Consider the following 17,140-nt stretch of genomic DNA (forward strand, 5'->3'; position numbering starts at 1 on the left):
GATTTTCTTGAAGAAGGAAAATTTTTAAACTTTGTCTCGAGATTTTTCCTTTGCCCAAAAATCCCGAGAACGAGAATCAAATGAACTTGCATCAGATTATATCCGAACCGAGGCGGACCCGTTTAAGTTCTGGGCTGCTAGACCCCGATTTCTGACAATGGTTCCCAGTCTGGATCGGATATCCAACACATGGTCCAGCCCCATAAGCCCCCCCCACCCTTTATGCTGAGCATCCCTTTCACAGGAGAGAGAGAGAGAGAGAGAGAGATATCTGCATGAGCGAGCCGGAAAATGACGACGGCGGAGCAGCCGCTGAAGAAGAGAAAGCTATACGAAGCCGCTGATTGCCATCCCAAGACGACGAGCACCGCTCCTCCTCCTCCTTTCTCGCAGGATGAGATCCTACGGCGGAGGAGGAACCGGGAGGAGATCAGGGGCCTGTACGAGTGCTACCGCAGGATCCGCTTCTACGTCTCCCAGAAGGACTCCCGCCTCATGCCCGACTTCGAGCAGGCCTACCTCTCCCTCATCAAGGCCTCCAGAGGTATACTAATACCCTCCTCCCGCACCCCTTCTTCGCTGTTGCGGGCGTCCCGGTTTCTGAACTTTAGGGCTTGTTTCTTTCCTTGTTTTTTGTTAGAATTCGACGCGAATCGATTTGTGGGTTTTGTTCGTGGCGCGATTTGAGGAGATGGGTGTGTGCGATTTTGAGTTGAGGATTGAATTTGGGTTGCTTTTGTTCGCTGGAAAGGATCGCTCACATCGCAGGTTGTGGTGTGTTAATAGATTTTGGGTCTGTTTTAATGTGTGTGTTTTGCTCGATTATGTTGATCGTGTTTAATGGTTTGGAAATGGAACTTGAGCTGCTTTATTCACTGGAAACAAAAAGGGATGTTGCTAGTTTGCGTCATAGGTTATGGTATGTTGATAGATTTTGGTTATTTGAGTGTTTTTTTTTGCTCAATTATGTTGATGCTATACTTTCTGACTATACCCGTGTTGTTGGTGATCGTGCTTTACTAGTTTAAACTATAACCATTTTCATTAAAAAAAAAGAACCATCCTTTTATTATTCCTTTTTCATTTTTTATTTATCTTTTGTGAATGAGAAAATTGATTAAGGCTTTGTTGTTAACAGCATTTTATATGGCTATTCCTCTAAGCTAAAAAAAATGCCTAAGGAGAGTGATTAGCACTGAATTCTCTTGTTTTTCACATTTTCAGTGGCCCTGTTGAATTTAAATCTGTTCAAGTGCGGGGACGCTTCTTGATCTTACCTCACTCTATTTGGAATACTCGAAGCTGCATGAATTTGAGTGCAAATGATAAGAGCAGAATATCTCATTTTGTACTACAAGACACTGAATTCTCTTTTTTTTCACCTTTTCAGTCGCCCTTTTGAGTTTAAATAGGTCCAAGTGAGGGACGTGCCTCCTTGCCTTGCCTCACTGTAAATAAGAGAGTATTCGAATGCATGGATTTTAGTGCAAATGATAAGAGCAGAATATCTCACTTTGGTTTGGTTTGACAGAATCTGGAAGGATAAACCTCCATACTGGTTTCCTGTCTTTAGTTGAAGAGCAGAATGATGTAATCACTTTGTAAACTGATTGTGATCTGCCTAACCCCATCTTGTAAAAAAAAATCACTTTTTGTGATTTATTTTAAATTGAGGTCTGTGAAGCCTTGTTTTTATATCGACCTTTTATGTCTTTCATTTGGCTTATGTGGGGTTAAATCGTTTGAAGGTGAGAGGAGGTGGTTTGCAGAATTTGGTGTATTGGAATATAGTGGGAAAAATGGCTCGTAGAAAGTAGTGAACACAAAATATTTTGGAGTCTTGGACCAACACCTCAGTTTGTATATGGAGAAGGCTTCTGCTTTCTCATGATGTGCTAGCCCTGCTAGCTGAATTGGTCGCAGATGAGCACCGATATGAGATGCCTTATGATTTCTACTTCTCCAAAATCTTAATCACAGTTTATCTAAAATTTGTGATCTGCTGGCAATTTATTTTTGAGAAGTATTGGCAAAATAAAAATGAAGTATGAAAATAGTAATGGAATGATAAAAATAAGCTTGACATGCCTCATAATATTGTCACATTCTTTCAAGTTGTGGACAATATCACTACAGTGATTGCTTCTAACATCTTTGCAGAAAATGTTGTTATGATATCTGAGTTAATATTTGTGATTGAGATACATGTTATTATCATGATATTTTTTGAATATCTTATTCAGTATATCTATATGTTCGGAAATTTATAACCTTTGGTCACTTATCCATCATATGGTTTGCTTTAAATGGCTAATTTGTTTGTCACAGAAATCCATTTCTCCATTTACTTCTCTAGTATTACTTTGTAACATATAAATCACACTTGCAGGTTGCACAAGTGTGCAACGTATTGTAGCTGAGCTAATTCCTCGATATGCCCTGTACTGTCCAACTGCTCTGGAAGCTGCTGCGAAGGTTGCCATTAATATGTACAATTGGAACTCATTGATTATTGTGAGAGGAGATGATGATGATGGTGTTGCATTTCAGACCGCGCAAGCTTGCATTTTCGGTCTGGTTGATATATGTAATGTCGCGTCAACTGTGGCACCTACCTCATCTGTTATTCGGGGCATCTGTTCTGCTGTCTTTCTTAATGTGCTGTCATTTTTCATTTCAACCTTTGAGGGTAAGGACATATATCAAGTATCTGATATGGGACTTCAGAACGTTCAAGATTCAAAAGACTTCTACTCTGATTTGAAGCAGAGAATGGCTGAAAAGGGCACTGCTGTTTCAGAAAAGTTATTTATCTTTAGGGCACTAAGCCTGATTAGAATTTTCTTTTCTTGCCCTAAGAGAACACTTGCAGCTTGTTTTGAGCTCTTTGATTCTGAGGATGTTGGAGTTCAGAAAGGTGGACATTACTTTTTAAGGCAGGTAACAAGCCGAGTTGATGCTCAAGACACTGGTCATCACTCAGATAAGCTGGATGATGGGGCTACTTTGTGCACAGATGCTGTTTCAGCTACTTCAGAATCCAATAATATTGCTGAAGATGGACTATCCTCGACTAGTGAGCATTTGCCTGAGAAAGCATTGTTGGCTTCAGACTGCTTGATGGAAAAGGTAAGATGTGCTTACTTTATCACATATATTTGAGTGTGACACTATCAGCTATGCATGCCATGTACAGAACCTATCTGCATTCTGTAGGTGTCAGATTTTCCTCTTCACTACAGGGATACGTTTGATCTAGTGGAAACCCTCTTCTATGATAACCTCATTAGCTATTTGCTTCATCAGATATTGTACACTGTTTAGATTGCTAAAGGGAAAAACCTTAAGTAATGAAGGCTTACAGAACACAGCAACTAGATTAGGGTTTAGAAGCACTTCTTTGTGAAAAGATTTCTCAAGAACTTTACGTGTTAGAGCACAAGTACAGTTTAAGGGACACTCTTAGAATCAGTGGCATGTTTGTAAGTTTAGTGCATTAGGAGGTGCTATTTCTGATTCGCGGTTTTGTAATATTGGCTATTGAGGTTGCATCTATATGACTTCAAACACTTCAACTCAATTATTTTACCTAAACTGCGAAAAATATTCTTATGGAGAAAGTATTTCTATTTTTTATACGTACATATTTGAAACCCATTTCTAAAAGTCCGGAACTTCTTGTCTGCTTGATGACAACCTTGAATTTGACCAAGTTTTCAAGCCAGGACTCACACCTCACTTGATACAGTCATAGTACTCCCACAGTGCTTAAATAAAATTGCTGGTGGCTCTGGCCTATTTGAAAGGGTAAAGAATGAATATATGCCATGATGAAAAAATGCTACTAGGTCTATCATTTTCCTTTTTCCCCATGAAAGAAATATATCACTAGGGGTTAATGATAGTGTATCAAACTGTGCTCTGGCATTAGAAAATGAAAGAAATTCCCGGTCGGTCAATTGCATTATTAGCTGCATTGGTTGCTGAGTGTTCTTAAGAAAATGAGTGCTGATTTGACTAATAAAAAAGATAAAAAGAAAAATAGTGCCATTATGCCCTTTAAATGAAGCAACTGCTTCTTATAAGACTTGTGTTGCTCTAATTTTTGGTACCTGCATGCCATCTCCTTTTGTTGTCTCGTTGCAGTGCAACTTTAAACATCTTGGTCATTATTTATTTGATGACCTGAGTGCTGTATAGTTATTGGTGTCTGTCTTCATCATGCAGGTTATCAATAAGGATCCTTTATTGAGAAATTGGATCCTTTCAAGATATAAGAAATTTTGTAGAACAGCCTCCCCTGAAATTGCCTCAGAAGTGTCATCATTCCTGGGATCAATTTTTGGAACTTTGTCAGATCTGGTTTCTAGCCTTGAGAGTGATGAAGATAGTGATGGTGATAACTCTGATCCTTCAAGTTATATTAGCCGACAGTATTTAATGCATGATGCCTCCACTTTCCATGATGATTCAACTGATCTGTCCTTCAAATATCACACTAAATTCATAGATAACACACCTTCAAAGGATTCTCACCATGAGAGAAGAGATTCTACTGACAAAGGTTTAATGCAAAATGTTACATTTGGTATCTCTGCAACATCTGAGGTTGATGGAAGTGTAAGGCATGAGTCTGGAGGTGCAGTCTCCATGAGTGATGTAATGACTGCTAAAAATGACAACAAGGACAGTCCCTTTATACAGAAGGATTTTGGGGGCCAACAGTCACAATCTTCAATTCTCAAGCCACCATTGGACTTGAGAAATACTTTATCAGTTGCTGTCAGCAATACAGTTCATGATGAGAACCACTTTTCCGATCTGGAGTTCAGCTCTCCAGCGGTGAGGGCTACATATGGAAGTTTAACATCTCCCAAACAGCCATTCAATCTGCAGTCCCATTCAGCATCAACTAGTCATGTTACCTGGTACCTGGATGGAGATCCTGCTGCCATTGATGTTTTATCTGCTTCAAAGCAACTTTGGTTTGGTTCTGTTGGACATGATGCAACAGAGAGTTTGGTAAGGCTGCAGTTTGAGAAGTTTGGTCCGATTGAAAATTTTTCTTTCTTTCCTGTTCAGAGATTTGGTGTGGTTGAGTACAGGCAAATATTAGATGCTATAAAAGCTCGTGAATGTATGCAAGGATCTTCTGTTTGGGGTACCTTCCTTCGTATAAGATTCTTAGATGTAGGATTAGGTAGTAGAGGAATTGTTAGTGGTGTCGCAGTTGGAGGTAGTTGCCATGTTTATGTTGGCAAAGTAACCAACCAGTATTCCAAGGAAGAGATTCTTCATGACCTGATTGCAGTATGCTCAATCAGACCTCACATGGTTACTGATCTGACCAGTGAAGGTGCATTGCTGTTGGTATTTCAAACTGCTGAAGAAGCTGCTGCTGCAATGGCTTGCATCAGAAGGCAGCGCAAAGAAAAAGGTTTCCATTATGTATCAAGCAGAAGCATGAGTATGAACACTAGGTTGGATGATGGATTTTCATCCTGCTGTCAGCTTTTGGTATCCCAAATAGATGCTTCTGTTTCAGATGAAGAGATAATTGGTGCATTCTCAAGGTTCGGAGAACTTACTGGATGGAAGTTTTTCCGACAAAATGGATGCTGCTTGATAGATATCCATTCACATGAAGCTGCAGATGTTGCAAGATCACGTTTGGATGGTGCAAGATTTGGGCCTGTTCCAATACATGTTGAGTTTAGAACAAACAGCCCCAAGGTCTCACAAAACAGTTTGATTGAGCCACCACATGTCAAAGCAGTATTTGATAGCACAACTGACTATTCTATGTCTAAAATGTCTCCATTATCATCATTATTAGCATCTCTGTGTGCAAAATACAGCATTACTCAGCCACCCAGAAATTTTCACATGAATGCTTCGAGGGACGAGGACAGAGTACCATCAAACACGTTAAGGATTAGTTTGCCTGATATTAATTCTCCTTTCTTAACAGATGATGAAATCGTGTCTGTCTGCAGTCTTGCTGCTGGGCATGTTGGGTCCATTACCAGATTAACAAGGGCAAGCTTACCCCAAGGATCTGGTGTTTTTGTTGAGTTCAGTGGTGTAGATGCAGCAGCAGTAGCATTGAAGAATATTCAAGGATATCCAGTGTTGTTCTTTAATATTGATTTCAGGTCTGTTTTTGTTGTTTCTCTCCCCATTGTTTCACTTTGTTTATGTAATGTGACTGTTGCCTTTTGTCTATCCTTAAGCAAAGTAATTATTGAGGAATGTCTTTTTCAGCGTTCTTTTCTGGATTGTATTTCCCCATTTTTCCCACCCTTTTAACTGTTATGGTGAGTTTTTTCAGCTTTTTTGTGTCTCTGCAATAGTTTATGGTTGCACAAATTGGCTCAACCTCAATCTTACTGAATTGCTAAGCATTACTTGACTTCTTTTGTGTATATTATGTATGAGTGGAGACCAAAAAAAGGAAAAAAAATATTGAAGCTTCAAGCAACCAAAAAGTATATTTGGGTGTGTTTGATTCCCTGTCCATGTTAGGACAGAACATCTTCCCTGGACAGACAGGACAGTTTCCCTGTCCAGGACATGCTGTCCAATTTGTCCTGGACTGGGGATGTTTTAACTGTCCATTTTGTCCTGCACGTCTGCTGTTTGATTGCATGTGTTTGATTGCAGGCACGCGATGCCCAATCAAACACACCCTCAATGAACTAGTGTTTCTGTGGTTTATGCTTAAATTTGGAAGTTCAGTTAGCATCTTGGGAGTTATATTGAATTAGCAAGTCATGATTATTTCCTATGGAAGGTGTTTTAGTTTCAGAAATCTCTTTACCAATGCATGTTTATAGTCTGATTGGATACAAGAGAAATGAATCTTATATTATGTATAAGGATCCAATTCTATACTGCCCTATGAACATTCATGTTCGTGGTAGGAAGTAACTTTTCCTTGAAGTGAGCTTCTGATTTTAATTTGGCTGACCCAAACTTGAGAAAAAATAGGGTGCTTTGTCATCCTGAGCAACAGTCACTATAAAGAAAGCACGATCTGTCACCTATCGTATTGAAATTAGTCTGCCTGCATCTAATGTGTCTGAAGTCAAGATAAGCTTTTAGTTTTGTTCTTTCAGTATATGGACTTCATGTGCAAGATAAGATTGTTTACATTGGGTAATTTTAAGATAGTATTTTTTTATTTACTAAATATTCATTTTCTCCAAATCCATGAGAGTTAGAAGCAAGAGACTCAATTCAAGCCTCATTCTTGCAACCTTGAACTTGCTGATTAATCTGCAATATCATCCAACCTCCCATAAATAAGTCTTAGCTTGATCATCTTGAACCATGGATTGGTCAAAACCCAGCTTGTCTCTGTATACCTTGGTTGCCTCCACCACAATGTCTTGTATTACTTTGTTCTGACTGAGCCATTCTTTCACCCGGGTGCCCTTGTAATTCATTTTTATTGCCGTCAACCTTCACTCACCATTGCATCAATACCCATACAACTGTTGTGACTTGTTACTTATCTGTGGAAAATTATGGCGGTTTTAAGTGACCGTCCTCTTTGAATATGATTTTAGGCACTTGGAATGCACTTGAATCCTGGCATCTCAGAGTGCCCAGTTGGTTTCATCTAGGTATGTCTATATATTCAGATTATGCAATGTCATACTTGAGTTATGATGCAACTATTTGCATCATTGAGGTCCTGAATTAGCAGCAGTTATTGTGCATGGACTTTATTGGATGTCTCACTTGACTTGATTAGAGATAATGTGGGAGCATAGTGACAGATTTGGTGATATGTCAAAAACAACTTGATATTTTCATAATATTTTGGTAAACTGTAATTATGTTCAAAATGCTGGCTATTTTAAAGCTCATGTTTTATCATGTTTTTGATTCACATCTGCAATTTAAATATGATTGTTTTTCTTGTTTATTTGTATATTACCCACATGTTTGCTTGTCCCCAAATGTGAATCGGGTTCTCGAAATTGTGAGTGTCTAATTCACATTCAGGGTACATTTCATTTGCTGGCCCAGGCATGATTCCAGATAAAATGTGTTTTGGAGTCGCAAAGGGCCCCTTGCTATTCTAATTCTCGCCCAAACGAGAAAACAATTCTTAATTTGCAAAAGCAAATTAGAGTCTTTTTCTCAAGCCACACTTTGTCACATTTGTTTTGATGCGAGAGAATGGGGCCAATGAGAATCATTCATTTGATGAGAGAATGATTGTCATGGGATGTAAACAACTATCCCCCTAGTCATTTTCACATTCTTTTACAAACATGTGAAAATCTGCAATGTGTAAATGACTCCATTTTATACTGGTTTGCAAACATGTGGTAATAATGTTTTTTATGTGTAAATGAATCAAATTATCTGGTGTGCTTCAACTTCAAGATAGACAACCATATGGATTGGAATCACATTCTGATTTTCAGATGACTCAACTTGCACATCTGATTCATTTTGCACACAAGAAAAGTGCAAGCAAACAAGCCCTACGTTTTGGTAACTTTCTTTTTATATCTGTGAAATGCAAGAGTAAAATCTATATTTTTTTTATTTTTGAAATAGTTTAATTTTTTGATGGATGAAATAGAAGAGTGCAACTGGAGTGTTGTGCGATCGTAGAATGCCATTGCGGTTGAAGGGAAAGTTTTATAGGACGACTATTAGGCCCGCTTTACTATATGGTACGGAATGTTGGGCTGCCAAGAGACATCATATTCAAAAAATGAGTGTAGCTGAGATGCGTATGCTGAGATGGATGTGTGGAAATACAATAAAAGATAAGATTCGGAACGAGGAGATACGTAAGAAGGTAGGCGTTGCACCCATTGAAAATAAGATGAGAGAGAATCGTTTACGGTGGTTTGGACATATTCGACGAAGGCCTAATGATGCTCCAGTTAGAAGGATGGAGAAATGGGAAAATATATTAGTTAAAAGAGGTCGGGGTAGGCCTAGGAAGACATGGATGGAGGTGATAGGAAAGGATATGAATGCTTTGAACCTCACCGAGGACATGGCATTGGATAGAAATGAATGAAGGAGAAGGATTCATGTGGAAGACCCAGAATGATTTTCTTTGTTGGTTCATATCGCCGACCCCAATTGTTTTGGGATGAAGGCGTAGTTGTTGTTGAAATAGTTTAATTTTTTGATACTCAAGAAATTTTCCGAGGTTTTCTATTTATGAAAAGCCAAAAATATTCCCCAAAGGGCCAAAACATGCCACTAAGATGTTGCAGAGAATAATATTGGTAACTTTTCCAATGTCTCCGTAAGGCTCAAAATGTTGTCCATACATGAAATAATTTAATTTTGCAACTTTTGTTTTGATTTTCCATAAAAGTGTGATATCAGTTTCAACTCGCTGAATTTCTCATGCTATTTAGATGATGTGCTTCAATGCCTTTGCCACAAAGAAATTTGTTAATTTACTCTCATTGTCTTCTACCTTTTTCTCTTCTTTGTCTTTTCTCATACTTTTTCTGGGCTTGTTAAGCTTGGTTTTCCTTCTTATTATAGTCATTGCTTGGACAGAATCTTTTGGTTGCAGTTAAAGTAGTGAGTCATGATGCTGATGTTCATCACTGTTTGTTATCAACGTTATGAGAGTGATCATAACTTTCTCAACGATTGTGTTCATCACACTGTCAAGGGAGTCCGTTATAGCCTCCTGCCATGCTGATCACTTCTAGGAATGCACACAAATCTAGTTCCCTTGTTTTCAGTTCAGTAAATGTGTATTATGTTATCAGCAATGACGCTTATCGATTTACTGCTTGGACTAATAAGATCTGATCTTTTAGGAGAAATTGTTGTTCAAGAGTCTGAGATGTGCAGAGATCTTATGGGCTTAAAATATAAATATTTTCACCATAACACAGGTTAAGATGGCTCTTTTTTCACAGGTTTTCTGCATGTTAAAAAAAAACTACTTTCTGATGTTCAAAAATGGATACTTTGTCGCTATTTCATGTAAACACTATTTGAATCAGTTCTACTTATGGTCAGGGGCATGTTGAGCATCCATAAAAGCAACTTCTTCTAAGCTAACAGTTTATCTGAATTTCAAATTTAACGGGGAATTTCCTATTTAGTCTGTCTGTGATCTTTTCATACACATCTTTGTTTTAATGCATTTATACATCTATGACGATCAAAATACTTCCTTTAGTTGGTTGGTTACAGCACACTCACAAAGTACAGCATCTAACAATTAGTCAGCTGTGGAGGAGCTCAAGATTTATTTACATCTCAATGAAGATTAAATAAGTGCTCCATCAAGATGGGTCAATCGGATAAATCTTCTTTCTAAGGTTCATTTTAGTTTAGCTCTCTGTGACTTGGGTACTGGTACCAACAGGGGTGTAGCTAGGATTCATGTGAGGGGGGGGGGCAAACAGGGTTTTAGAAAAAAAAAATTATGTGTGTGATAGTCGGGGGTTCGGGGGCAGCACCCCCGAAAATTTTTTTTTTTGAGATAAAATTAAAAATGGCTACAATTATTAATAAAAATCTATTTCATATGGACAAATCAAACTATTTGCTGCAGTCAGGGCTGGGCTAAAAAATGGATAAAAATCTATTTCATATGGAATAAGGGCAGGGATAGGACTGGGCTTTTAAAAAAAATATAAAAATTAACTGTTTGGGGAGGCAGGACTGGGCTACAGCCCAGTCCTGCCCCCTCCTAGCTACGCCCCTGGGTACCAAGTCTCCCTACCAGCGTGGACATGAGTACTGGTTCTAGGTACTCTTGGTTATGGGTCAAGGTTTTGGACATGATCTGATCCATTGTAACCATTTTATCATCCAGTTAACATGTAGTCAATGCTCAGCACCAAAAATATCCACTGATAACTATATATTTGTTGATTATTAGTTAGTTAACTTTACATCTTTGACATGTTTTGAACTTTTATTTTGTAACTGACAGTCCACAACTTCATATGTAGTGTCTTGTGAAATGTAGTATAATTGTGCATTTTTACTTGTGTCTGTGTGTGTGTACAGTCGCCAAAACTAAGTTACCAGATCGCCTTTATCACTAGTTAGTTATTCTGGCTGAAAGGGAAATGTTCTGCTACTGTTTTACTGTTACAATGTTACTTGAATAAAAATCAAGAGCGAAGCCTTTTGTGTGGTAACCTTGTTATTAGAGGAATCACAAATGGACTGACTTGAACTTGGACATGGCTTGTAAACATTGAGTAGTAGTATTTACTGTTATTATTTATCCCCATTGGGTGGGTATGAAACTATGAATCCATATAGTACTGGGAACACTTTTGTAGGCAGGCCTAGATTAGTTATGAAGGTGCCTATTGTTGTTGTGTGCTACATTATTTTTCAATTATTTATGGGCATTTTTTTATTAAGGAACTTGTTTGAAAGGCATGCCAAGTATTTTGAGGTTGTCAAATTTATGTGAACCTGTGATACTGTTGTATACTTGAGTTGGTGACAGTAATATGATTGAGTTTTTGGAAAACAATAATTTACATTTATCTCCACATCCTATGTTAGCTTTAATTTGGAAAACATGGAAATTTATGCATGTCTTCCTTCTTTTTGCTTTTCTCATATTTTCTTCCATGACGACAGTCCAGGTATTCCATTCCATCAGGGTGAAAGACAGCTTGTCACCAGGAACACAAATGCTTCTGGATATGTACAGTCTCATAATGACTTCTATTCTTCTGGTTGGGAAAATGCAACAAAGCACCAACCTTCACCTTTATTAATCAGCTCAGAGAGAACTCGTGAACTCAGACCACCTGAAACAGCGAATAATGGTGTAGGAACTACGTGTGCACATAGTTATCATTCCATTCAGTCCACACGGTCAGCTTCAAGCTACACAGAGATGGTGGAAGGTGGAAGGAGGAAAGTTGAAATTTTTGATGGATTTGAAAACACGATGGCATCAGAAGGGCCATCAACATCAAAACTTCAAACTGGAAGACTTAACACATTAGATGATTATCCTAATACTCCTGCAGTGGCAGATTCAGCAAGAAACATATTAGAAGTTTCTACAGTTGGACAGAGCAGTGACCATGTATGGTCATATAAGCAACCTGGGTTCGAGCAGCAAGTAACATCATCTGGAGGCATTTTATGCACTCCACCATTAATTCCATCCCCCCCTATTATGCCTCCACCAATCCAGGCTCCATCTTTCATACGTCCTGGCTATATGCCTGCAAGCAGTTCATGGGTTGCTCATGGACAGAATTCCTCAGCAATGAACCAGGTTTCAGCTGGTCTAGTAGCCAATACTAGCCTTCATGCAAATATTTATGGCCGTCCTCCCTTGTTGCCTTCTGTGACCCCTCTTGCACAACTAACTGGAGGTCCCATGCATCACTTCCAACAAATGATTCCCCTTCCAGCTCCTCCACCTGTATCACCACCACCTCCCCCACCACCACCTCCTCCTCCTAATGATTTGCCCCCTCCAGTACCTCCACCTCCACCACCATCACAGCCACCAATGGTTCCACCTCCACCAAGTTCTCCTCCTCCCCTTCTTCAACCTTCTTCAGACCCTCTGAATGTGCCAAGTGGACATATTTTGCAACATCAGTGGCAAGGGCTTTTGTGCAAAAGCGGTCTTAATTACTGTACCATTTTTGCAAGAAGAGAGGACTCTGATGCTTGTAAATATACAACTTCCCTGCCTGAGCCAGCAGAGTATGTGATTATAAATTTTTATTACACCATTCCATGTTAAAATTTCTTTATGGAAAGGAAATTCTTGGGATTTTTGTTTTTTAAACCATTATTTTATGTAAACCAGGTGGCCTGCTAAATTGGATGTCACCAAACGGACAGATTTTAGGCATGTGAAATCAACCTTTGCCAATATTCCACCTCATAAGGTGAGACTTTTGTATGTTTTTGTAAGTGGATTTTTATTTGTTTCCTTGGTTTCCATGTTATTTTCTATCTTCTGATTGAAGTATGCCTAGAAGTCGGCATTGGCAACCTTAGAGAATGCATGAGCTTTTTCTTTCAAAAACACAATGCTATGCAGGTGTTTTCATAGGCTCTGTAGAAGGTATACCTGAGAATTGCCCATAGACATCTGACAGCCTTATCCTAATAACTTAGTCACAGTTTGCTTAGTTTTTGCAGTAGTTGAATGATTATGTTGGATATCTGTGAGAAAAGAGTTGCCTTCAAATTGATGTAATTGATTGCAATGTCATATTATCTGGTCATTATTTTTCTTAAATCATTGGTCTACCCTTTGGTGTATAAAATCTCTTATTGAGTGTTATATAAAAGAGTTGATGAGTGCATGTAATATTGCTCTGTATGATAGAGTGTTATTAAAAACGCGTCTCAAGGCACAAAAAGCGCGCCTCGCCTCAAGGCGAGGGGCTTTATGCCTTGAGGCGCACATATAAAGTGCAAAAGGTTCAAGGCGTGCGCCTCATACGCCTTGAGGCGAAATGCGCCTCAATGAGAGGCGTATGCGCCTCATTTTGTTGGTCAAACAGGGGTCAAATCCCCCATTTGACCAAAACTTACATGTAATTAAATCAGCCCCCCGACCCTAAGCCCTAATTTTTCATTTCGTCTCGCAGTCTCTCTCTCACATCTCACAGTCTCTCTCTCGTCTCTCGCTCATCTCTCTCTCGCAGTCCCTCACTCGTCTCTCTCTCGCAGTCCCTCACTCGTCTCTCGTAGTCTCTCACTCATCTCTCTCTCACAGTCCCTCACTCGTCTCCCACTTCTCGTCTCGGTCTCTCCCACCTCTCTTCGTCTCGTCTGTCAACCTAACCCGAGCTTGGGTTGAAGAAGAAGAAGAAGAAGAAGAAGAAGAAGAAGAAGAAGAAGAAGAAGAAGAAGAAGATGTACATGTTTTATATATTTGTATATATTTTTCTTTTATGTTAGTTTTTTGTGCGAAATTTCAAGCTGCAGTTCGGTTGAGTTCTAATCTCCTTTAGTGTTAAAATTTGTAACGAGCATATACGAGTCAAGCTGAGCCAAGTAGTTATTGTTCACATTCAGCTTGTTAAGCCTCTTTTATGAGTTTGAGTGGCTCGGCTTGTTTCACTGCCTTGCATGCTCAAACTCATCAAAATGTTCTGATGAAGGAAAAAAGGGGAGATGGGAAGATGAAATACACAAGAACCAACACACTTAGGGTGTGTCTGCATGGCTTGCGGTTCAAGATCCGATCTAGACATGCGGACCACCCCAGATCCGACCTTCATTCAACTGGGGGATCTCTGAGATCTCAAAACCGTTAGAAATCCAAAATTTCTAACTGAGAAAAAAGGGAATGGCCTGAGATCATGAATCTGAAAAAGTATCAAGATATACAAATTTGATTTTATTTTAATTAAGGTTTCTCTTTGGGAAAAAAATTCAAATGCGATCCATTTGCACTCTTGTATTGATTTTGGTTGTGCATGAAACGCCTAAGCAATAAGAGATTTTACACTTCTTTACAATAGATTTAGTGTGGCCTTAGGGGCATTGGAATGATCAGGTTTCAAACTTAGTTCTGGTTCGAATTTAGGTTGGATATCTAACAAATCCATATCCAATTAGCAGGATTCAGTAGAGCTAGCAGGTAGTAAATAATTAGATTCGAGTTCAATATGCAGTCTTACATCTGAATCTGAACCAAATCGGAATTTAAACCCATAGGATAATGAACTAATTACATATAGAATGTATCTAATTACCAGTCAATGTGGTCTTCGTATTATATTTTCCCATATGACTCCGAATTTGAATTTAAAGTAAGATCTTACTAGGTTGGATTCTGTAATGCCTACAACAGAGATGAATTTAACCCCATTTAACCCCTTTGCATCTAGTTACTTACGCATTAGAGATTTTTTTATCTATACTGTACAATTTTAAAAGATTCAAAATAAATCTAGCAAAAATCTCATATTTTTCCGTATTTATTTGAGATTGTTTAATTTTTTATTGGTTGTTGCTTCATCAATAAAGCATTTCTTATTTATCTATAATTTTAGATCATTTTTATAGTTTTTTTAAGTTAAAAAAAAAAATTGAGCTTACGCTTTGCGCCTCGAGGCTTATGCCTCGCCTCAGATTTTGGTGGAGCACCTCGCTACGCCTCAACGCTTTTCACAACACTGGTATGATACGTTTTCACACACATGCCTTGAATATAGATAGTGTAAAAATCTCTATAAAAGGAGATTTTGTGTATAAACACAATGCTAGAAACACGAAGTGTGCACAAAGGCACCAAGAAAAACTCTCACAAGTGCACAATGGCACGGATACACATGCACAAAGATAAAAAAAAATCTTCAATATATTGGAACTCCAAAGGAGCTTTACAAAAAGCTTAAAGAGCATAAGGGGCAGCACCCCCTATATATGCAAGTTGGAGAAGGGGGGGGGGGGGCTTCAACATATACGTTCGAGCCTCTCCAACGGTTATAAATATAACCGTTGGAGGGGGCTCCGACGTCTATGTTGTGCCCCCCCCCCATGATACAAATTGAATAAACAAGAAAAAATAAAAGGAAAAAAAAGAAAAATAAAAATAAAATAAAAATAAAATAAAAATTACAATCATATTCTCAAATGAGAATATGCGTAAAAGGGTAAAATGACAGAAATACCCTTATCGGGTAATTAATATACATATATATATATATAAATATAAAAGGAACATGACATTTTAACACCCCCTCAAACTTAGGGTGACATAACCGAAAGTTTACCAAGAAGGAAGTTAAATCTTGGAGAGCACAACGCTTTGGTGAAGAAGTCTGCAAGTTGATATTCTGATGCAACATATGGAAGGTCTATGGTTCTTCTCCAGTATTCTTCACGAACATAGTGACAGTCCATCTCAATGTGCTTCGTAAACTCATGAAATGTGTGATTTTTGGCAATGTAAATTGCACTCTTATTATCACAATATAGTTTTGTGGGCCCTTGAACATGAACATTCATATCTTCCAGCAAGCTACGAATCCAAACAATCTCAATGATAGTGGTTGTCGTGACTCTATATTCGACTTTCATGGATGAGAGGGAGACCTTCTGTTGTTTCTTGCATCTCCAAGAAATTAGAAATTCTCTTAAAAAGACATAAAAACTAGTGGTGGAGTGAAGGTTATTCGAGTTACCTCCCCAATCAGAGTCAGTATAAGCAATTAAATTTAATTCAAAAGAAGAAAATAGAAATACCCCCTTACTTATTTTGTACCCTTAATGTATCTGATGATGCGGAGAACGACGCTCATATCAACTGTAGTAGGTGCATGTTTAAATTGACTAGCCACATGTACTGCATGAGAGATATCTGGCCTAGTAATGCTGAGATATGTTAAAGATCCAACCAATTGCTTTTAGGGTATGAGATCTTTTAGGAGAATCCCATCATCAATCTTCATCTTTGATCCCACTACTTCAGGAGTTTCACAAACATTGTCATCGGTGATTCCTGATCTATCAAGAATTTCACAAACAAGTTTAGTTTGAGATAAAAAACAACCTCTGTGAAAATAAACAACCTTAATTCCCAAAAAATAGGTCAGAAATCCTAAGTCTGACATTTCAAATTTTGAAGTCAAGATAGATTTAATGCTTTTAATTCTCTTGGTATCATTAATATAACAATTCCTGCATCAGATTTCTTAACAAACAATGCAGTGTCAGTATAACATGAAAAAAACCTATTATCTATCATTACATTTTTAAACCTGTCATGCCAAGCCTTTGGAGCTTGTTTCAAACCATACAGAGCTTTTTGAAGACGAAGAACTTTATTTTTAGGGATTTTCATACTAGGTGGATCATCCATATAAACTTCTTCGTTAAGATCTCCATTTAAAAAAACATTTTCGACATTCATTTGAAAAATATTCTATTTTTTAATTGAAGCAATGGTGATGAGATATCTGACAGTAACCATACGTGCTACTGGAGCAAAAGTCTCTTCATAGTCAATCTCATATTCTTGACTATATCTTTTAACTACTAAGCGAGCTTTATACCTCTCAAGAGATCCATCACTATTGGTTTTGACTTTGAACACCCATCAGCATCCTATAGTTTTCTTTACATTGAGAAGCGTTTGAAATTCCCAAGTGTTGGCTTTCCTAAGCGCTTT

The 17,140-nt window shown here is 38.2% G+C and overlaps 1 protein-coding gene across 2 annotated transcripts in view; it reads left to right on the forward strand.

The window, feature by feature from the left end:
- Positions 1-236: 236 nt before the first annotated feature.
- The window catches only part of LOC149835544 (nucleic acid binding protein), a 50,227-nt gene continuing 33,323 nt past the window's right edge, over positions 237-17,140 (forward strand). For both annotated transcript variants that reach the window (XM_090008564.1, XM_090008565.1), the window contains exons 1-5: positions 237-544; positions 2,390-3,129; positions 4,228-6,155; positions 11,617-12,708; positions 12,815-12,896. In XM_090008564.1, the coding sequence (XP_089864690.1) occupies positions 292-544; positions 2,390-3,129; positions 4,228-6,155; positions 11,617-12,708; positions 12,815-12,896 (4,095 nt within the window). In that variant the 5' untranslated portion in view covers positions 237-291. The remainder of the gene's footprint in view (positions 545-2,389; positions 3,130-4,227; positions 6,156-11,616; positions 12,709-12,814; positions 12,897-17,140) is intronic.

This window comes from Nuphar pumila, chromosome 6 (assembly GCF_984573655.1).
Source record: "Nuphar pumila chromosome 6, dmNupPumi1.hap1.1, whole genome shotgun sequence".
Taxonomy (NCBI): Eukaryota; Viridiplantae; Streptophyta; class Magnoliopsida; order Nymphaeales; family Nymphaeaceae; genus Nuphar; species Nuphar pumila.